Raw genomic sequence first — 22022 nt, forward strand, 5'->3', positions numbered from 1 at the left:
TTAAAAAACTTTAAAAAAAAAGATTTTTAGTCCTGTCAGATGTGGGATTCGAACCGTAGTCCTTCTTGTCAGCGTTACAACCTGAAATGTGTAGGGGGAAGTACTTTTCAGTGAAATATGATGATTTGTTTACCGCAAAACAGCTAAATATCACACAGGTACTCTTAAATTTTACTTCTCTCTCTTTTTCCCTTTCGTTTGTTTTTTTTTTCTTTCTTTTTTCTCCTTTTTTCCTTCTTCCCCTTCTTTTTCCTTCTCCCCTTCCTCAAACAGACTATTGTTCCCCCGGTGAGGGAATGTCCAGCGCCCTCCTCACCTTCAATACCATGACTGAGGTGAGACCCTTGAGCAAGGCACCGTACCCGCTGCAGCAATGGCTGCCCACTGCTCCGGGTGTGTGTTCACTGCTGTGTGTGTGCACTTGGATGGGTTAAATGCAGAGCACAAATTCCTAGTATGGGTCACCATACTTGGCCACATGTCACTTCACTTAGATTTTTTCAGTCAGTGAAGCCAAATAATGGGGTGACAAATAGCATGCATATAGCCTATAGACTTAATTTTACAGGCTAAAAAATAAAGTGTTGGGAAAACTCTTATTTTGAAAAACAATGACCAATCAGATTTAGCACCACCCACAGGACCCAATCGGAATATCAAGTGGTTTTTCTGATTTCCGTGCAAGAATGGGAAAACCAAAAATCAAGTCATAATTTCGTTTTTCTAAAAAACGAAAAAAGGAGTTGTTTTCTCGTTTTTTTTCGTTTTCCTATGTGAAACTAAAAACAAATGAACGAACGATACCTGGACCCCAACTTCATCTTATCAGATTTTCTTTTGTTTTTCTTGCCATAACATAGCTTTAGAAACAAAGCAGCCAAAGAAAAACTACAGTTTAAAAAATCAAGGGTCAAGAGCATAACTACAGCAAACATTATTATTTTCAATAAAACAGCAACTTCTAAACTTCTGCTGATTCCCATTCAGTTAAACCGGATAGTAATAAGTAAAGAGATGCTGATCTTGGGAGATTGGTTAGTGTTTAAAGGGTTTCTTTTGTCTGATGTTGTGGCTTTTAGCTGCCATCTAGCAGGTAACATCTGATTTCGTGGTCAGTGTGTCACTTCCTGATGGAAGTCATTGAGACATTAAATCTTTACTGAATGTTCATCAGATCAGGTTGCGGTTCATCATCAAGAGCAACACAAATAATAATATTAATAATATTGTTCATAATGTCCATCAGCATCTGGATATTAATTGTGTTCTCCATCAGCATGGAGGGTAGGATAAATCTTTAATATCTTTCTTTTCACAATTGTTTCGCATTATTTTAGTGGTTGTATTGAAAAACATGTTCTGAAACCTCAACATAGACCGTTTCATGGGTGAGTTTGAAGAAACAGGAAACTTGATGAGGATGAGAAATAACTTGCATTTAGAAATGTTGTCACTAGTTTTATGAAAAATAAATAGGTCATTCTGTAGGTGTTGCCATGATAGCATATATTATATTTTAATATAATACAAATTTTTAATAAAAGCATGTATGTAGGGGATGGTGATGTGACCATTTCCTGACACATTTTTTTTAACATTTCCTTTGTACTTTTTGTATAGCATGCTTTAACAGCATATAAACTACAGAAGATTTACAGCAGCATTATTATTGATTTTGTATATATATATATATATATATATATATATATATATATAACCTTCTAGTTTAGATTACTTTGTGTTTTTTTTCACTCTGCGAATATAATTTTTAGTGGGGTTCAGTCTTCTGTTTTATCTTTTTTAGCATATTTTGTTTAGTTTTAGAATTACAAGTTACATTACAAGTTTATGGATATTATTTAATTGTAGTAACAGGTAACAAGTAACAGCCATTCCACATTTTTGTGGGTAGTTGAGGTTTGTAGGCCTATTGAACATATTTTATAGCACTAAACCATACATCCGGTATCTAACTAGTTTTAAAATTCTTTCAGATTTAGTGACTGGCGAGTGGGATGAGTTGAAGACTGTGATGGAGGGAGATGTTCTCACTCTACGAACAGGAAACACTGAGCTTGAGAGAATCAGTGAAGCAACATGGCTTTTAAAAAGGGGTGATCGAACTGTCCGTATCGCACAGATGTATCAGGATTTTGAACCCTTTTATGAGGAGGGACCAGTCGGCAGAATGAAAATGGACACAAAGACTAGAGCACTGACCATCTGGAACATCAGCTCCGGTGACTCTGGACTCTATGAAGTTTCTCTCCACAGTGGATCCATCTATGAGAGGAGATTCAAGGTTGATGTTTATGGTACGTTTTAGCTGCAATCAGTGCATAACAAATAGCAAAATCTTTTAGGTAGGGCAGATTCTGGGTTTTAGAGCTAGTTTGTGATAAATTTGTAAACTTTATATCCTAATCACTGAACACAGACACACTTTTGGCAGAATTCTAATGTTCTTGCGTTATTCAGCCTGAGGGTGGCGCTCTAATAACGATTGGCATACTTTAGTACACACGAAAAACGCATAGAATACATCTATGAAGTGCCTTAAAGGGTTAGTTCACCCAATGAAAATTCTGTCATTTATTACTCACGCTCATGTCGTTTCACACCCGTAAGACCTTCGTTCATCTTCATAACACAAATTAAGATATTTTTGATGAAATCGGTTGCCTCAGTGAGGCCTGCATAGCCAGCAATGACATTTCCTCTCTCAAGATTCATTAATGTACTAAAAACATATTTAAATCAGTTCATGTGAGTACAGTGGTACAATATTAATATTATAAAGCCACGAGAATATTTTTGGTGCGCCAAAAAAATACTAAATAATAACTTATATAGTGATGGCCGATTTCAAAACACTGCTTCAGGAAGATTCGGATCGTTATGAATCAGTGTGTCGAATCAGCGGTTCGGAGCGCCAAAGTCACGTGATTTCAGCAGTTTGGAATGCGATCCGAATCATGACGAATCAATATGAACACATGCCTACCGAATCCATGAGCTATATGTAAATATATCCTGTTCACTTTATTACTTAAAATAGTCTAGAAAATATGAAAAATATTTGTTGCAGAATGCTGAGCACATTTATAATTTACTATTAATTTAGTGAATATAGGTCTATGTTTGGATGAATTTTATTGTGGTGGGGCTCCACCTGACAATCCGCGGCAGACTGTGACTTTAAATTTATAATTGTGACTTCAAATTTCTCTTTATTTCTCTTGTATTTTCATAATTGCTACTTTATCTTGCTGAAAGATGTCATTTATGTTTTGGCAGATGCTATATAGGCTAGTATCTTAATTTTGATTTAATGATATTTTTCATAGTGCATACATTAAATAATAATTTCAGCTTCTGTCTTTGGTTTCCCTTCAAATTCCCATCTTAAAGATGATGTTTCTTCTTTTCTTAAAGGACCTGTTTCTGTACCTGTCATCATGTCTCTAGATAGTGTAAACCAAGCTCAAGGTGAGTCCCCCAAACTTCACTTCAGCAGACTTTTCAATTTACAAGTACAGAGTAATACACAACTAGCAATTTAACATATGGACATAATAACATTCAAACTGCTGTCAACATCCCTGTTTTTTTCTTGTGCACAGATAACACAGATAAGAAATGCGCTTTCTGTCTTCTTTCCCATAGGAATCAGTTTGTTTGGTTCACCGATTCATATTATGTATCATTGAGAATTCAGATTCAAATCAGTGAATAATTTGTTTGGACTCACTGAACCTCAGTTCCTTGTGTGACATTTATGTGTTTTGTGGCAAAAGATTTAAATTCTGCTGTTCTTGATTATGTAGTCAACTCTCATATACAGGTGCTGGTCATATAATTAGAATATCATCAAAAAGTTCATTTTTTTTATTGTAAATTATTTTTAAAAATGAAACTTTCATATATTCTAGATTCCCTACATGTAAAGTAAAACATTTCAAAAGTTTTTTTGTTTCATTTTGATGATTAGAGTGAACAGCTCATGAAAGTCCAAAATCCAGTATCTCAAAATATTAGAATATTTCCTAAGATCAATCAAAAAATGGATTTGCAAAACAGAAAAGTTCAAGTTCTTTAAAGTATGTTCATTTGTGCACTCAATACTTGGTCGGCAGCACATATTACAGCAAATGACTTGCTCCTAGCACAAATTACAGCATCAGTGAAGTGTGGCATGGAAGTGATCAGCCTGTGGCACTGCAGAGGCACTATTGAGCCTTCAGATCATCTGTATATTGTTGGATCGACTGTTTCTCATCTTTCTCTTGAAAATATCCCATAGATTCAAGTCAGGCATGTTGGCTGGCCAATAAAGTACAGTAATATCATGGTCAGCAAACCACTTGGAAGTGGTTTTTGCACTGTGGGCAGGTGCTAAAGTCCTGCTGGAAAAGGAAATCAGCATCTCCATAAAGCTTGTCAGCAGATGGAAGCATAAAGTGCTCCAAAATCTCCTGGAAGATGGCTGCATTGACTTTGCACTTGATAAAACACAATGGACCAACACCAGTAGACGTCACGGCCCCCCAAATCATTACTAACTTCAGAGACTTCCCACTAGACTTCAAGCAGCTTGGATTCTGTGCCTCTCCAGTCTTCCTTCAGACTCTGGGACCATGATTTCACCATGAAATGCAAAATTTACTTTTATCTGAAAAGAGGACTTTCGACCACTGTTCACGGTCCAGTTCTTTTTCTCCTTAGCCCAGGTAAGAAGCTTCTGACGTTGTTTCTGTTTCAGAAGTGGCTTGGTAGTCCTTTTCCTGAAGATGTCTGAGTGTGGTGACTCTTGATGCGCTGACTCCGGCTTCATTTGACTCATTTTGAAGCTCTCCCAAGTGTTTGAATCGGCTTTACTTGACAGTATTCTCAAGCTTGTGGTCATCCCTGTTTCTTGTGCACCTTTGCCTACCCAATTTCTTCCTTCTAGTCAACTTTGCATTTAATATGCTTTGATACATCACTCTGTAAACAGCCACCACATTCAGTAATGACCTTCTGTGACTTACTCTCTTTGTGGAGGGTGTCAATGATTGTCTCCTGGACCATTGCCAAGTCAGCAGTCTTCCCCATTAGTGTGGTTTCAAAGAACAAGATATACCTGGAATTTATACTGTAGGGATGGTCATTTAATGAAACTCAAATGTAAATATTCTAATATTTTGAGATACTGGATTTTGGACTTTCGTTAGCTGTACGCTCTAATCAACAAATTTAAAAAAAATAAACTTTTGAAATGTTTTACTTTACATGTAGGGAATCTAGAATATATGAACGTTTAAATTTTAAAAATAATTTACAATAAAAAAATGAACTTTTTCACGATATTCTAATTATATGACCAGCACCTGTAATTCAGTTTGTTATATAGATTAGTTTTATTAGAAAGTAAATTCATTAGGAATGGTGTATAAATGTCACGCTAATAGTTGTGCTCTGCTTTGATGGAGAAAATAAATCTTCATTTGCTTCATAATGTTACAACCCTGGGTACAACAAACTGGAACAGACAATAAAAATATTTGTACACATTTATTTAAGGGTAAAACAACAAATATCAAACCAATAAAATTCCAAGATACATATAAAATTCCATATTAAAAAAATGATGCTCCGTTTCCATGGCTCTCGGCCCTGCCCTGCTTGCCCAAAGATTCAATGATTTAGCCTATACCTTCCAGTCTAATGAAAAACAAAAGAAGTCATTGTTTATAAAAGAAATGACACCCAAGTCTATACAGTGTAGATACAAATTACAATCCACAAAGAAAAGAAACTGACAGTAAAGAATCAACATAAAAAACAAGATAAGACTCTATTTGTCATCATAGTCATTTCAATACAGATTTCCTATCATCTGATAGTGTCAGAGTAGTCAAATAATATATTGAATATCTGAAATATACTGAAATATACAGTGGCAAAGGAACCCAAATTCTTTCAAACTTCTGTACTGTTGTTTTCTCAAAATGTTCACCAGGTACATCACTGTGGCCACAGAAGACAGAGGAAATATGCTCTGTGTTCTGCTCTGTGAGAAATGATCGAGATGTATTCATCTCGTGGTATAAAGGGAGTGAAATGGTGAATCAGACCAACAATCCTGATCTCAGCATCAAGCTCAGTTTACCATTAGAGCTTCATTATAATGATCCAGAGATCTACAGCTGCACGGCTGCAAATCCAGTGAGCAACAAGAGCGTCAGTCTTCACATGAACGAGATCTGCCCACGACATGAAGGTACGAGAACGACATTTAACACATAACACCCTTCCTGCCACAGTGACTTCTGTGCGGCTTCTGTCCTCCAGACAAACACATTTAATAACACATTTAATCTCTTTCAGATTGTCTGGATCATTGTGGCGTCACTGAAGCTCTGATTCGACTGGTTTTGTCTGGTCTGGTGGGAATCGCCACTGTTTTCTTTCTGGTTGAGCATGTGAGGATCTCCTCATCTCAGAGAAGAGCTGCTGCTGCAGTGTGATGATGATACTTTCATGAGACGACACCCTTGCGGTTCTTTTCATTATGTATGTGATGGTGACGAAATGCTGCAAAATCTGTTGACAGTGAAGTTGGTGTGTCTGGAGAAAGAGCTGCAAATTATTATCATCCCCCTTAAAAGATGTCATGATAATGAGATGAAAAAGGGATGTTTATCTGAAAAAGTTTATTTGAGTCTTCGATTATAAACAATGTGCTGGACTCTTTTTTATACATGAATTTGTTTGTGTTGTCTTAGAAATCAAAACTTGGCCCATAGTCACCCAATTGTTCATTAAAGGTAAAATGAAGAGAAATTTCCAATTGAGTTATTAACAGAATTTTTAAAAAGTTTCAGGGGTTGATTTAAGTCTTTGTTCACCCCAAAATGACAGTCCTGTCACCATTTACCTTAAATAACCTGAAATACTTTCTTTCTTCTGGGGAACACAAAACGAAGATATTTTGAGAAACATTTTTTCTTCCCAATGGAAGTCAATGAGCACCAATGTTGTTTGGTTACCAATGCTCTTTAAAATATCTTAATGAATTATCATTTTTGGCTGAACTGTACCTTTATAGTAAACAGTTCATTTCTTGCCAACTCATTGGATAATGAATTACATTTTTTACACATTGTCACATATTCCCTGTTTTAAGACTCTTATTTTGATAGTCCTATCATTTCTGTTTATTGTTTGTATAGGGTTTTTGATTATGTTCAGTTTCTATTCAAGATGACCAATCCTGTGTACATATAGCCCTTTGTTTCAGTCTGTTGTTGGTCATTGTCACATTTTGCTTTGAGTTTATTCTTTTTTCTCCCTACCTGTATTGATTTTTTGTTTTGTTTTTTTACAAAAGCTACAAATAGATCCTTGCCTCACAAACTACCTTTCTCCTCGACCAGAACATTACATGCATAGTAAAAATAAAAAGATCATTCATAAATATCTTAATATCTTTTCTGCCTTCCAGATAGACCTTTGTATGAAAATTCACAGATATGAACAAATGTTCTGTTACAATGAATTATAGTGTTTAATTATTTTTTATTGCAAGTATTTTTCTTTACACATACTTATATTACCACTTAAGTGGTTTATTACAATCATTATCATCACCGTCACCACCACTATCATCATCATCATCATCACTACCACCACCACTATTTTCATCATCATCATCATCACCACCATCACTATTATCATCATCATCATCATCATCACCACCACTATTGGGAATATTTTTACTATCATCATTACTATAATAATTACTATCATCATTACTATCTTCATAATCATTTTTATTTTTTCTATTACAATAATTCTCAAAATCTCTATAGTTATTATGCTGCACATGCTGTCCAGGTCTTCCACTTTCTTGTCCCGTCGATGTATTATCTATCAGGACCTCACTTAGACTGTCTTCATCTGCCGAACGAAGTATCCCGTCCTCCATCCTGAAAGATTCACCTGTAGTCTGTTCACCTGCTAATTGTAAGAAAATGCGAGTTTTGCATCATTAGTAATTGTGCCAGTCAACTGACCCTCATTTGTTGTGCAAAGCTATTAGGTTCAACAATATGGAAGTTAACTATACTTGCACTTCAATAGTCTTTTTAATGATTTACCCGTCTATGCCAATTGTGTAATATCTATGTAATATCTTTTTCGATTGGTAATTGATTTAATTGAGCATAATTTGAGCATTCATTATAACAGTGTTAGCTCAATTTAAAAATTACATTGACAGACCTATCAAAAATACATAAAAATGTAAACCATATAGAGAATGATCTAAATACATTTCTTCTATAAGCATGGTGTTTTCCATTTCTGAATTAGAAATGATTTTGAGGGGGCTTAAAATCATGTCAGATTGGGGTTATCATCTTAAAACTAATGAAGATCAACAAGAATCTCACAAAGTTAAGATACAATCTATTTTTTGTTCAAAATTAACATTTAAATAAGAGTCAATACATCATCAATCCTTCCAAAACATGTTTTAATCTTACCTTGATTCACTATGGTAAGCCTAGTATAAGTGTTTATATTTTATATTGGGTGGGATGGTTTTTGCAGGAAATTGCATACATACGTCGCTCACGTGTGTCTCATCATATCCATAAATAAAGAAAAGATGATCCGGCTATTTTTACGTGCGTCTGGTGTGGGAGTATCATAGGTTAGATGTCACAACGAGTGAGAAAGGCTGACATGGAGACAAATAGTGCTTTTCCACTGCATGGTACGGTTCGGTATGGAACAGTATGGCTCGCTTTAATAGTACCCACTCGGTGGAGGTTCCAAGCGTGCCAAACTGATACCAAATGTGACGTGTAAACACAGCAGATCACTGATTGGTCAGAGAGAATCGTCACTACTAGCGTCATTGGATGTGAAACATCAAACCCGCTAGATTTAAATAGTAACAGCCACCACAGTATCATTTGTTCACGCGACTTTTTTTTAAACAACTTGCTTTAAAGGATTGTCACACAAAACTGGAAGAAAAAAAAAAAAAAAAAAAAAAAAAAAAACTGTATCGTGGTCAGTACACAAGGTGACTCGTTGGAAGCGGAGGAGCGGATCCACCACAGAGGCATAACTACTATAAACAATCATAATCCCACCCACTTTGAAGCGGTACTAAACTGCAGTGGAAAAGCAAACCGAAAGTAAGCGAGCCACATCGAAGCAAACTGAGTCGTTCCACGCAGTGGAAAAGCCCCAAAAATATCTAGCCTCCGGAGAGTCACCTGTTTTAAACAAACGCCTAACAGTCTGTTGGTAAAAAGAGAACGAGACAGAGCTCGTAATAAAACAAGAATCAACATTGGCTTGGCTTTTCAGAGATGACGAGAACTGATGGATTTGAAATTTTGTAAAAGCGATGTGGAGATGATGGTGTTTTTATTACTCAACAGGCGAGTAAGGTGTTTTATTAAACAGAGTTCATTGTAAAGCATTACCAGAAAAATTGGGACATTTTGTAAAAAATACAGAAACACGCTGCAAAAGTTCACAGCACAAGCAAATACAAATACGCGCTGCAAAAGTATTTGCTTGTGTTGTGAAGTTTTGCAGCGTGTTTCTGCATTTGGGTGCGTTGTGAACTTTGCACCACACGAGTTGTCAAACTGATGAAGATGTTTTCTCTATTTGCATGTGTTTTCTTCATTTGCAGCACGTTGAGCTCTCTCGGCCACCGTACAAATCCCTAAGAAACTTAGATATACTAAACAGATTTACTAAACAGGGCAAATTGGCGTGATAGCGCAATCCCATAAAAGCTCCGATGGGAGCGGAAAGTTCAGCTTGTGATCTATTGACGACACGCAAATTATAGAACACAGACACAACTGGATCATTTCAATATTGACCAATCTACAATCTACCAAGAGCAGCACAAATTAGCCTCTTGTTTAAGACATGTTTTTTGGGGCAATAAAAAAAAAAAAATGGCGCAAATACCAGTAAATTGACCAGCGCAAACCACAGTAAATCACCTTGCATGATTCATCTAAATTAGGGCTGCACGATATACTGCATGAGATTGTCACGCGCATTTCGTCAGTAAAGCCGGTTCCCTGATTACCGCTAAATCGCCATCACCTGCTTTCAAATGGAGCGCCATTTAATAGACAGAGCCGTAGATCACTGACAAGCCACGCAATATCGCGTTCATTATCGAAGGTGATTCATCTGCGATATGAACGCGATATTGCGTAGCTTGTCAGTGAACTACGGCTCTGTCTATTAAATGCCGCTCCATTTGAAAGCAGGTGATGGCGATTTAACGGTAATCAGGGAACCGGCTTTACTGATGAAATGCGCGTGACAATTGCATGCGATATATCGTGCAGCCCTAATCTAAATACCCTCCTCCCAAAAATTGTATTAAAATCTCCTACAAATGCATATGCAACAATGTCAGCCACAAAAATAACTGCATCCTCGACTTTTCAGCTCTAATTCTTCACTGCATGTCTTTAGTAAATCCTGACAGTAGTATTATAACTCCAAGAGCACAAGCTGATAGTAAACCTTGCCCTTAATATTTAATGATATTTGTTCATGATTTGTTCAAAACTCATGTAGTGAACTCACCTCCACTGATGCTTTCTCTGTGAGAATTGTTCTCCTCTGAATCCCCTGCATCATCACCAGCTTCAGACTGTTTGTGCTTGTTCTGTATGAAGACAAGAATGTTTAAATCACAATCAATTAATACCAAATGTAATACCAAAATAAACAGAATGAACTTCTTAAACCAGTCAATGTAAATAATGAATGACATTTTAATGATCTACTTTAACTTTCCTTTTCCAAGCAAAATGTCTCAAGGAACTTTACAAGTCATTCACAAGTACTTGTACAAATTCCCGAACAAACGAAAGTGCACTGCTGAATACACAGTGTTCTGTGAAGACTGCTGTTAATTTGTGTTATGATATTAACACAAAAACAGAAGTGTTGCTTAATTTTCCTGTCATAATACTTGCCTTTTTACACCTGCGGCAAATTAAAATGACCCCTGGGATGACCACTGCAATGACCGCTGCGATGCCCACTGCGATGCCCACTGCGGTGCCCCATGACATGCCATTTGTCTCAGGTGGGTCTGTGGCTTTGGTAGAATAGGATTCTGTCTCAGGTGGGTCTCTGCCTTTGGTGGAATAGGATTCAGTAGGCTCCCATGATGGAGGATCTGATTCTGGGCTGGGGGTACTGAGCAGTGGACCTAAATAGGACAGAATTAACAAAAACAACTAGAGATATAAAGTTCTTCAAGAAGTTGCTAGAGAGTTTTGAGAAGATGCTAGACAGTTAAAAGGGTGTTTAAAGAGGCTTAAGTGCAAAGACAGGGCTGGACGCAGACTGAGCAGTGAAAAAAATACTGTATAAAGTTAGTTTCTCATGTCTGCAAGTTGAGATGTATCACATACTGTTTGTACTGTATATGAGTTATTTTTTATGAGTTAGGCCTATATTTTTTATAGCAGAATTTGTAAAATGTCTAGTTCAAAAAAGGTCAACCTTTTAATACTGCAGATCAAAAACGTGTGAGATTAGAAAACAAATCCAGCAAACCCACAGCAAATGATAACGGATGATTGTGGTCCATCATGAATGTGCAAAACAATTTTACAGGAAGTGCACTGTTTTGTTTCCATGGTTTCTACTGACAGCTGGTGATAGGGGAATCGTAGCTCAGTAGGACTGTCTTTACAAGAATCAAGATGTAGTTAAAAATCAATGGAGATTTCTCTCTTTTCCTTAAAAGTTGGTCTCTGCAGCTCTGTGGATTGGTTTAAACAGAAAACGCTTACCCAAGAACCTTTACTGCTATAGAAGAACTAGTGGTAAGAAAAAAATGTTGTCTGCTTTACACGCAGGCGCAGAACACACGTGCTAGCTGACAGTCAGCTGTAGTGCTCTCGGTGTGTTCAAGAGCAGCTTTTTTGGACCGACGCGAGCGCAATTTGTTTGCGTCGTTTGGTGTGTTTGGAGTAGCAATTGTGCTGGTTTGTTGTAAACCTGGCAACCCTAACAAACGAATAAGTAGCTGAATTCAGCCTCGACATGCACGACAAAACATTTCAAGAGCAATTTAGACACAAGAACAATGACATACTAACCATTGGCTTTGATGATCAATGTTTTCTCTACCACGTCGTTGGCAAAAATTTTGGCACGGTAACATCCATCACTCGCATTATTAAGTGGAGTTACAGAGACACTCTTCTCCCCAATGTCGAATGAAAATGTGGAGCAGCTCTTTTCGGCACATCCAGACTCCTTCTCTTTAGCGGAACAGTAGTTGAAGATCTCTCTCCTCAGCTGTTCGCAGTCTGTACTTAATTCATATAGTGCCACTCGACTGAAATTAAATCCAGATTTCTCGTCGAGTAGCACTATTTTCTCTCCCCACCTTCCCTCCACTTCCTCACGGGCGCTCACAACACCTGATAAAATTAATATTTCAACTGTACATTAGATGTCTTTTTTTTTAGATTAGAAAATAATTTTTAAATAAACGTTTAAATATCCGAGAGTTATATTACGTACCTGCGATAACAAGAGTTGCTAGTATCGTGAAGAAGCCATTCATATTTAGCGAGCTTTACTTTGTCTTGTCACTGGTATAATTTGAGGAAAAGTGCCTCGACAGATCGGGAACTGCGAGGGAGGGTCCTCAACTTTCAGCCAATCACTCACTCAGGTGTGGCTAGTTTGTTGTATTTACGTGGACAGGTATGGCAAAGAAAGTTCGAGAAAGATGTTTTGACCGGTTTCAACCGCTTTTTTCCGGTATATATAGAGTCTTCAATCGCAGAGATGGTACAATGTTGTTAACTCTCCGTTCTGTTATTATAACTTACTTGTTTTGCGCATGTTTTTACTCGTCTTTTTACTTTTTACCCTAGGGCGCTAAAAATGAATCAAATGGTGTATTCATATTGTGTATTTCTTACGATGCTTAATCGTATTAATTTACCATGGACTGCTCTATTTATCCATCCATCCATATAGTAAAGAATTCTCTCTGTTTTATGTTTTATCTAAGTCATCATTCACAGCATAAACAAGCAAATGTTTCATTCATCTGAAAATTAAACATTAGAAATGGTAATTTTAAATAGCGTTTGTTCACTTTATATTTTATAGACGCTTCACACAGCATCATTTACACGTCCCTCTGATAACACAGCTATCTAGTCAAATTAAATCTCAATAATTCACTCATATCAAAAAGCATTTTGTTGTGAGTGTGTTCGGTCATATTTAATGAGAGACACTGTAAACATACAGTGACTAGAGAAGAAAATGGGATCACACTGTATTGTTTTGACAAATATCAGCACATCTGTTGAGTTTTATCAGCAAAATAATCATTTGAAGAAAAACAGATCAGGTTTGTAACCAAAATATATCAGTTTATGATGAGCATGAGTTTCCTAATTAATTTCTCTCGATATCATGAACTCAGTCTACAGGTGTTTAAAATCGAATCCTCATGTTTAGTCTCTTCCAAAACCAAAATGAAGCAAAATTGTACTTGGAGCAATAAAACTAAAACCCTACAGGTATAAGACAAAGCAAAAAAGGGTTGCTTTCCACAGCAAAGTCACACCAAAACAAAATCTCCACACTTTGAGTCCGATTTAACGACGGATGGACTGGTGGGTTTGATCTCTGAGGTTTGGGAACCTTGTTGGCTGGTATGAGAACTACTGAAATACAAAAGTGGGTGAAGGATCTTGATCAGTCGCTCTGCTCTCCTCTGGTGTTTGTGAGTCAGGAGGAACCAGTGTCTTAGAGGACTTTGAGTCTTATAGAGGCGTTCAGTCAGTGGAAAAGAGATCTCCGGCAGACGGGAGGGGGGCGAGACCGCCGGTGACGTTCGGTAGGAGAGACAGATCCGGAAGACTCTGGATGTGCGACTTGAGCTCCTTCCGCACTTGTGTGACACGAGCGAGTTTCTGCTTGTATTCCTGCAAGAACACATGATAATCAATAAATGAATGAATGGATCAGACAATGTACACTACCATTTAAACTTCTGCTTTTTATTATAGTCGAGAGTAATTGGTCTTTTTATTGAGAGGAACTGAATAATTAAAGGATTAAAAGAGAGTTAAGGGAATAAAGAGTAAGACATAAGAAGGGTAAAAAGAAGTCTAACCATTTATGAAGGGATCAATTTAAACTATTTGCAAATTATATTTTATTTTGAAATATGGACACATTCACTCTTAATCGTATGTCTAATATTCTGAAAACAAAATATTTATTGTCTCGTCACATTATGGATTACATTAATCATATAAATAATAGCATATTTTCAATTTAAACAGTGAAATTTGATTTAAAAAAAGTTGAGTAGTTTGCATCAATGGACATTACTGTCAGTCGTTTAATATTTATATTGTAAAACAGCCATCAAATATTAAATGTTTAGTCAATTACATTTTACCACCCGCATGTTCACTGTTTAAACTAAAGCGTCATGTTGTAATTGACACTGATCTTCTGTCGTAGTAATGATATTTCACAATATTACTGTTTTTTTTAATCAAATAATTGCAGCTTTGGCGAGTATAAACGAATTAAACTTTTGAACAGTAAGGTGTTTGACTTACTTTCTTCTATGAAAAACAAAAGGAAACACTTTATAGAATATCAGAGCTTGTTTTCAAGCTCCAAAAATGACAAAAAGTACCATAAGAATATCAAAAGCATCATAAACGTTGTCCCATATGACATGTTGCTATATTCAAAGTCTTGTGAAACTGGTTTTATGTGAGGAATTAGACCCATATTAGAAAAGGGCATATTTATCGGTGAATATAATGATTCAATTTTGGTCTTTTTGTCACATAAAGATATTGTATGACTTCAAAGATCTTGGAGTGAGGCACATAAGTCATATGGATTACTTTTATATTATTATTTTGTCCATTTTGGAGCTGGAAGGTAAAAAAAAAAAAATCATGTTCACTTTCAACAGCAGCTCTGATATCCATCAGAAAAAAGAAAATCATGGCTTGAGGGAAAAAAAACAAATATTTTTAGTTCAAGTCTCATACCTCCAGTTTCTTCTCCCTCTCGTTGAGCGCCTCCTTCTGGCTCTGGATGTATTCTGTCAGCATACGGGCCAGCTGTCTGCGGTCCTCTAACTCCGCGGCCAGACGTCCGTTATACTCGGCCAGCAGCAAACAAGCCTCGTCCACCGTCTTCGACAGCTTATCTGCCGCCTGTTTATCTGTAGAGGACATGGAGAGATTCGTCAGAAAACCACTTCCTGTCAGACAGGGTTAGGGACCATTCACACAGGACACGCGTGGTTAAAAACACAAGGTGCAGGGCAGAACGAAAGCTTGTGAGATGCGTTGTTTAAAAGTTGAACTTTATTTACTTTTTAGAGTGGTGTGTCATGTGCAAGATGCTGCAAAAGACAAGATGGGAGCGTGATGGTCAAACATGTGCATCTAATGCAAGTTTACAAGGGAAAAGCTGTGCATTAGGCCTAAAAACCTTACATATGCACACTTACAAGGTCACCTGCGAGGACTCACCTGTGATCTTCTCTAGAAGAGAAACGTCCTGCACTTCCTGTGGAAGTGATGCGATCTTCTGTCTCACGGCAGCGTCGCCAGACGCAGCGTTCTCCAGATCCTGCAGCGCTTTCACCAGCTCCTCCGTCTGTGGGATCATGACATTCAATCAATCACATGAATCTTTCTCAGAAATTTCTAACATCTGATCAGAGGAGTCATATTCAAAACGGTTGAATTAAAAGACACTATTTTATGGCAGCATCTAAATAACAGTAATGGAAACAAATACTATAACTGGTCAAAGAATCAAGGGTAAAATCAGGTTTCTTTGAGTCAGTGTCAATCATACCAGCTGTGGGGCGGCTGCGTCCGTCTCATGAGGGGAGTAGTGACCTCTGTAATCATCATCTTCCTCCTCCTCTTCCTCCTGGACCTTCTGGTAGCTTCTCTTCAAGTTTTTTCTATCATCTGCCACAAAAGAGCACACAACTGTTACTTCACACATGCTCATTCTTTATTCAGACTATTTTCTGAATGTTAGAACAATAAACTGTGAAATAACACACACGGAAGTCTGGGAATGATTTAGTGACAGAAATAAAATCTCTTATATTTGAGCTTCTTCTTTGCCTAGATTGCAGCTCTGCTCATCAACCAATGCTTTTAAAGAACTGTTACAGGAGGAACGTGTGAGGAACTCTTCATGATGCTTTTCAACTGAAGGTCCTGTTTACACCATGTATTAAGACGCGTTTTGGTCGATCAGATCACAAGTAGATGAGGGAGACACATTCCAGTTTACACCTGGTGTTTTAATCCATGTCTTTTGTCCACTTTTAACCACTTCTGTCATGATTTCTTTGAGGGGAGGGTCTATGGGTGGGTAAATGTATAGGTTTTTTTCAGATCTTTCAATGTAATGGACAAAATAAGCTCATGCAATTTACACATGAACATGACCGGAGACGAAGGAAAAACACGGAGAGCATCAGCTTTAGTTTCTGCTCTGATGAGCCGCAAGACCAGCCGAGCGCTGAGTGTGTGTTAGAAATCAGGAATAGTGAGAGAACATTTGGTAAATTTTTCATCTTCAAACCAAACTTGGGTCAAAGTTTAAACCCCGTCTGGTTAATGCGCTTCTCAATGTTTACACATTAGGTCAGTAGGCAGAGAGTAGACAGTCTTTTGTGGCGGTTTGAACACATTTGTCCACATAAGCGTCTACTCTACAAAAGCAATCCAGTTGAATCAGTTTTCAGCTATCTCTGGAAGTGTTCGAAAGTGGACAAGCTCAAAACATTTTAGACCTTGTGTACACCTGTATTCCAGTGGAAACAGGGCCTTAGTTTTTGAAGAAATTCAAAGCTAACTTTAATTATTTTAGATCAAAACATCTTCAAGATCACGAGAAACAAATTAATTATCACAAGTCCAAACTTTTGTCTATTTAGTGATGCATACTACCCATACTACTCATTTCTGCAGTATGTGTATTGTGTACAGTATGCAAATTCTCTTTTTCTCCCAGGTTTGTTGATTGGATTTATGCACAAAAACAGTAACAAGGCATATGTACAATGCATACTGAGTAGGTACAACATTTGAATTTGAACTTACTACACAACTACTTACTTAAAAAGCATGCTCTATAAAAGTATGAATGTGGGTAGCATGAATGAAATCCGGACGTACTACATCTGCCATGTGACCTACTAGAGTCAGTTGCATCACTTGAATTCCATTCACAAATCCTCTCCTGTGACATCATGGTATATCAAAGTGTCCATCAAAATCACATTTCAGAATCTCGGCGGATCATCCGGGTACTTTTCACCTACTGTTTTTCAAATAGTATTGCTGCGTCCCAATATGCCTACTTATACTATGCCCTGAAAGTATGTAGTGTTTTTGTTAAGAAAAAAAAAGTACATACTTTTGAGTGTGTAGCAGAAAACTATGCAAGTTTGGGACATACTACTTCGTCATAATTGCATCTTTAACGGATAGCCGTCACTAAGTTACGTGTGTCCTGTCAATCATCTTGTTAGTTAAAATCCTCCACATTCAATTTAATTTAATTCCATTCTGTTTCGGAGAGAAATGTAGTCACACGTTGATCTGCAAGTCATGGGTCTTTAATGCAGAGACTCTCCTCTTATTCGCATGATGCATTTAAATCTTAATGAACAAATTCATCTTTATAAAAGTTCACAATATTGTTCCAGATGAAATATAATGTGGATAACACCGAATAAACATCTTTTTATCAGGTTAGATACTGATTATTAATCACTAAAACACCTTTAACTGCTCATCTTGCACATCCGCCATGATTGTAGTTTTTTAACACATTTTATTCGTGTCTGTAGTTCTAATCGAATTCTTGTCAAATGCGCAATGGGTTGTGGGCAATAATAGTGTTCATGGAACTTCACTTCGGATTCTAACTGGAAAAAGTAGACCATCCAGATATCTTTGGAATACTTATTTCCAACATCCTACGATTTAGGACACAGTAATTAGGGCCCAAGCGAAAATTCGCGCAGGGCCCTCTTGTTTTTCTAAGGATTATTATTATTTTTTTTTTTTTTTTTTTATTATTATTATTTTTTTTTTTTTTCCGTCTTCCGGGGCTTTTTGGGGGCCTTAACATGCTCAAAAACTCTTGAAAATTGGCACACACATTGGAATCCGCGGCCAACAGGGCCGGGCAGAAGCTGGTACCCGGGCGTGGCAGGGGGGCTCAACAGCGCCCCCTTGAAAAAGGTCTGAAAATTTGGTCCATATATTAAACACGCTTGCACGTATTAGTCTGAAACTCGGTACACATATAGACCTCATCGGGCCAAACAACTTTCGTGCTCTAAGTTAAACGTCACGCCAACAGGAAGTCAGCTATTAAGGGTTGTTTGAAAAACGCATGCTCTGGAATTTGATATACTCCTCCTAGACGATTAATCCGATCGCCACCAAACTCGGTCAGCATGAAGTCAAGACACTGATGATTAAAAATTGCCAGGGGATTTTTGATATCTCGAACGGTTTGTCCGTGGCGAGGCAACGAATTTATGGCGAGAAAAAGGAAACAGGAAATGTGTTATAACGTCTGCATACATATATTGATCTTTATGAAACTTCACAAGTGTGTTCGTTATAGGAGTCTGATCACATGTATGTGACTATTGTGAGTCAAAGTTATAGCGCCACCAACTGGCAGCAGGAAGTGTATCACTTTTTGAAATGTTTTGAGATCACCCTCTTATTTTTACCTGATTTGCTTCAAACTTCATCAGTGTAATGTCAATACACAGCAGATGTAGACCTATGACAGGATTTTTGATATTTGAAATATTGTTGCCATGGCAACAGGTCAAACTGTAATAATATTCTTGAGTGTTTTTGAGGCTCTTAACATGCTTCAAATTGCATGAAACTCGACACACACATCAATATTGTCAACCAGTAGACATGGACAAAGCCATAGAAATGGGCGTGGTGGAGGGGCTCAGTAGCGCCACCTTTTGACAAAAGTGGGGGGGTTTGTTTTTCCTACAGTCACCAAACTTGGTACACATATTGTTCTCATCAAGCCGGACAATTTTCTAATTTACATTCATTAGCTCCGACCAACAGGAAGTCAGCTATTTTGGTTTGAATGTTAATTTTTTGAAAAAACAGGCTATGAATTTTATACTACTACTCCTACAGGGTTTATCCAATTTACACCAAGCTTTTTTTAACTTGTTGCTAACACATTGAAGTTGTTTAATTGCAAACGGATTTTGGATATCTCAAACGGTTTGGCCGTGGCGAGGCAACGAATTTATGGCAAGAAAAGGGAAACAAAGTGTTATAACTTCTGCATACATTAATTGATTTTGATGAAACTTCGGCTTAGTCTTCGTTGTACAAGGCTGATCACATGGATGTGACTATTGTGATTCAAAGTCATAGCGCCACCAACTGGAAGCAGAAAATGTGTCACTTTCAGCATACATTGAGATCACCCTCTTATTTTTACCTGATTTGCTTCAAAATTCATCAGAATAATGTTAAAACTTGGCACATGTAATCCTTTGAAAATGGGCAGGGAGGAGGGGCTCTATAGTGGCACCTTGTAGTGCAGTAAATGTGGAGTGAATTTGACATAGTCCTTTGATGTTTAACCGTTTTAAGTGCCTATTGCCCGCTGTGCACAGTTGCCCTGAAGCCACCGGGGTGGCGGTGCCACCGGGCTTGGGCCCGCCATCGCTGCTCGCAGCTATATTTCTAATTTCGAATACTATTTAGGACAGATAGTATGCAAATTGGGACGCAGCATATGAATTCAGACATACTACTCTGTTGGCGTACTGTTTTTCGTACACTATATAGTAGGGAAGTATTCATTTTTGGCCTTTTTACTCATTATTTAATTAGAAAGACATATACATCTTTACACAAAATTAGATTTGGACTGCACAATAACCATGAATGAATGCACTGTGTACATTTTAGATATGTTCGAAGCTTTGTTACTGTTAGCACTATTTTTGTGCTTAAAAACCAATAAACAAATCTGGGAGAAAAAGGATATTTGCATAATGTGCACAATGCATATACTGCAGAATTAAGTAGTATGGGTAGCATGCCACACTAAACATACACTAGCAGTGAAAGGCATGCTGGAGTTATTCTGACCTGCAGGCTTGTGTTTTGGACTGTCCGAGTCCTCGATAGCCAGTTTGAGCTGCTGGATGAAGTCTGGACGGTAGAGGTTACGCTCCTGCCAGATATTCAGCAACCTCTCCATGTGCTTCTTACAACCGTCATCTCCATCTCTGCAGAGAAACACACAGAACACACATGAGAAAAGACAACATCACGCTGATGAACACAGGAAGCACATGTGAGGGTGAGTTTACCTGGCCACATGTGAGCAGGCATCAACCAGGACGCCTTCGAAGTCTTTGGTGAACTCGGGACCCTTTTTCTTACTGTTCTGAATCACATCATTTGCCAGATACAGGAACGTCAACTTCCTGCTGCTTTTAGCTGAATGACAAACACATTATATTATTTTATTTAATCAGTATCACCTTTAAAACAAAGGTTACAGTCATTTTCGAAGCCTAACTTTATCTTCTCAACCTTTAACAACCACTGTAAACCCACAGCTGGCAGCAGTGAAACTCTCTCGTACCTTTCTTCAGCTCTCTGTGCCACACGCGCACGATAAGAGATGAATGTTTTCGATGATGAATGATCCACAGAGACAGAGTCTGAACGCTCTGCTGCGAGTTACTCAGTTCAGACAGCTTCTTCTCCAGCGCAGACTCGGAGAAAGACGACATGCTGACCGCTCTCTCTCTCTCTCCAGACAACCCTAAGACAACACATGAGGTTAGAAACAGGGCTGAAGATAATGCAATTTTACTGTTGACGCCAAAACATGTGGCTCATGGGAAAAGGCGACCCTAATATTCATTATAATATAATATATAAAGTATATAAGCATATGGGTAGTTGACTTGATATGTCATTCAGGACACTGCTAAATGTTATTCTGCATCTGAAACTACTTTAAATAAACATATTTTGGTCTAATTCTTTTATTACATTATATTACATTATATTATATTATATAATTGCTTAGAAAAGGAAAAATTATACTTTTTATTTACTTTTACTGCAGGACAATTTAAAATGGACAACTGCAAACATGTTTAAAATGGTGCTAAAATTATACAGTCACATGCATTTAATCTAGAATCTTGACAATAAATAAAAATGCTATAATAATCCATTCTATCAGGTCAAATAAACACATACACACATTTTGCATGTAGTTGTCATTCATTTTTGTGGTGTGACATACTATACACCATCTTAAACTACTTTTGAAAAGCATTTAGCTTAATTTTAAATAATTATCATGCATGCAGGATCTAGTTGTATTAGAGAAACCTCATGCAATATTTGTACTTTTAAAGATGCCATTATAGTAAAACAACGTGCATATATAACGATATAGTTTGGCTGCATATACATGTGATTGATAAATGAGATATTATTGAAGAGTTATTGATTAGTTGAGAAGGTGCATCATTTCTGAGACATGCAATAAACAAGATCAAGACAGTAAAAGCTAATTAAGCAGATTGGAATGCATTAACTCAAACATAAAGGTATATAAATTCTCACCTGTCAGCAGTTCTGGTTGGCTAATCTGGATTTAACTTATGGCACAACACACGCGGAAACCCCTGAAATACGAACTACCGCCGGTCAGAAGGGTAGTTTAAATCGAAATATTAATAAATCGAGTCAATAAGGTACAAACTTGTGTATGAATTCCTCGAAACTTTTGGAGAATGTTTGACCACGATGGGATTTTGTTGCAAGTTGGGTTGATAAACAAACGAGCGTCGCGTACATGACGTCATAGAGGCGCGACATCATGCT

At 37.4% G+C, this 22022-nt stretch overlaps 2 protein-coding genes across 3 annotated transcripts; both read right to left on the reverse strand.

Annotated features, from left to right (window-relative positions):
* Nucleotides 1-7527: 7527 nt before the first annotated feature.
* LOC125259997 (transcription initiation factor TFIID subunit 11-like) lies at nucleotides 7528-13104 on the reverse strand. 2 transcript variants are annotated; one of them, XM_048178064.1, is made up of 5 exons: nucleotides 12586-13104; nucleotides 12156-12482; nucleotides 11019-11257; nucleotides 10624-10705; nucleotides 7528-7998 (listed from the first exon to the last, which is right to left on the reverse strand). In XM_048178064.1, exons 1-5 carry the CDS (start codon nucleotides 12626-12628, stop codon nucleotides 7595-7597), a joined length of 1095 nt encoding a protein of 364 aa, XP_048034021.1. In that variant the 5' UTR covers nucleotides 12629-13104; the 3' UTR covers nucleotides 7528-7594. The 2 variants fall into 2 exon arrangements, with proteins under 2 accessions (XP_048034021.1, XP_048034019.1); XM_048178062.1 differs by having other exon boundaries at nucleotides 7529-8001.
* A 154-nt stretch (nucleotides 13105-13258) lies between these two features.
* On the reverse strand, nucleotides 13259-21999 carry rprd1b (regulation of nuclear pre-mRNA domain containing 1B). Its single transcript, XM_048178065.1, has 8 exons — nucleotides 21762-21999; nucleotides 20761-20943; nucleotides 20483-20612; nucleotides 20259-20398; nucleotides 15928-16046; nucleotides 15597-15723; nucleotides 15108-15283; nucleotides 13259-14012 (listed from the first exon to the last, which is right to left on the reverse strand). The coding sequence occupies exons 2-8, from the start codon at nucleotides 20909-20911 to the stop codon at nucleotides 13863-13865; spliced, it is 993 nt and encodes a 330-aa protein (XP_048034022.1). The 5' UTR covers nucleotides 20912-20943; nucleotides 21762-21999; the 3' UTR covers nucleotides 13259-13862.
* Between the last annotated feature and the right edge of the window lie 23 nt (nucleotides 22000-22022).

Source organism: Megalobrama amblycephala, linkage group LG24 (genome assembly GCF_018812025.1).
Source record: "Megalobrama amblycephala isolate DHTTF-2021 linkage group LG24, ASM1881202v1, whole genome shotgun sequence".
Taxonomy (NCBI): Eukaryota; Metazoa; Chordata; class Actinopteri; order Cypriniformes; family Xenocyprididae; genus Megalobrama; species Megalobrama amblycephala.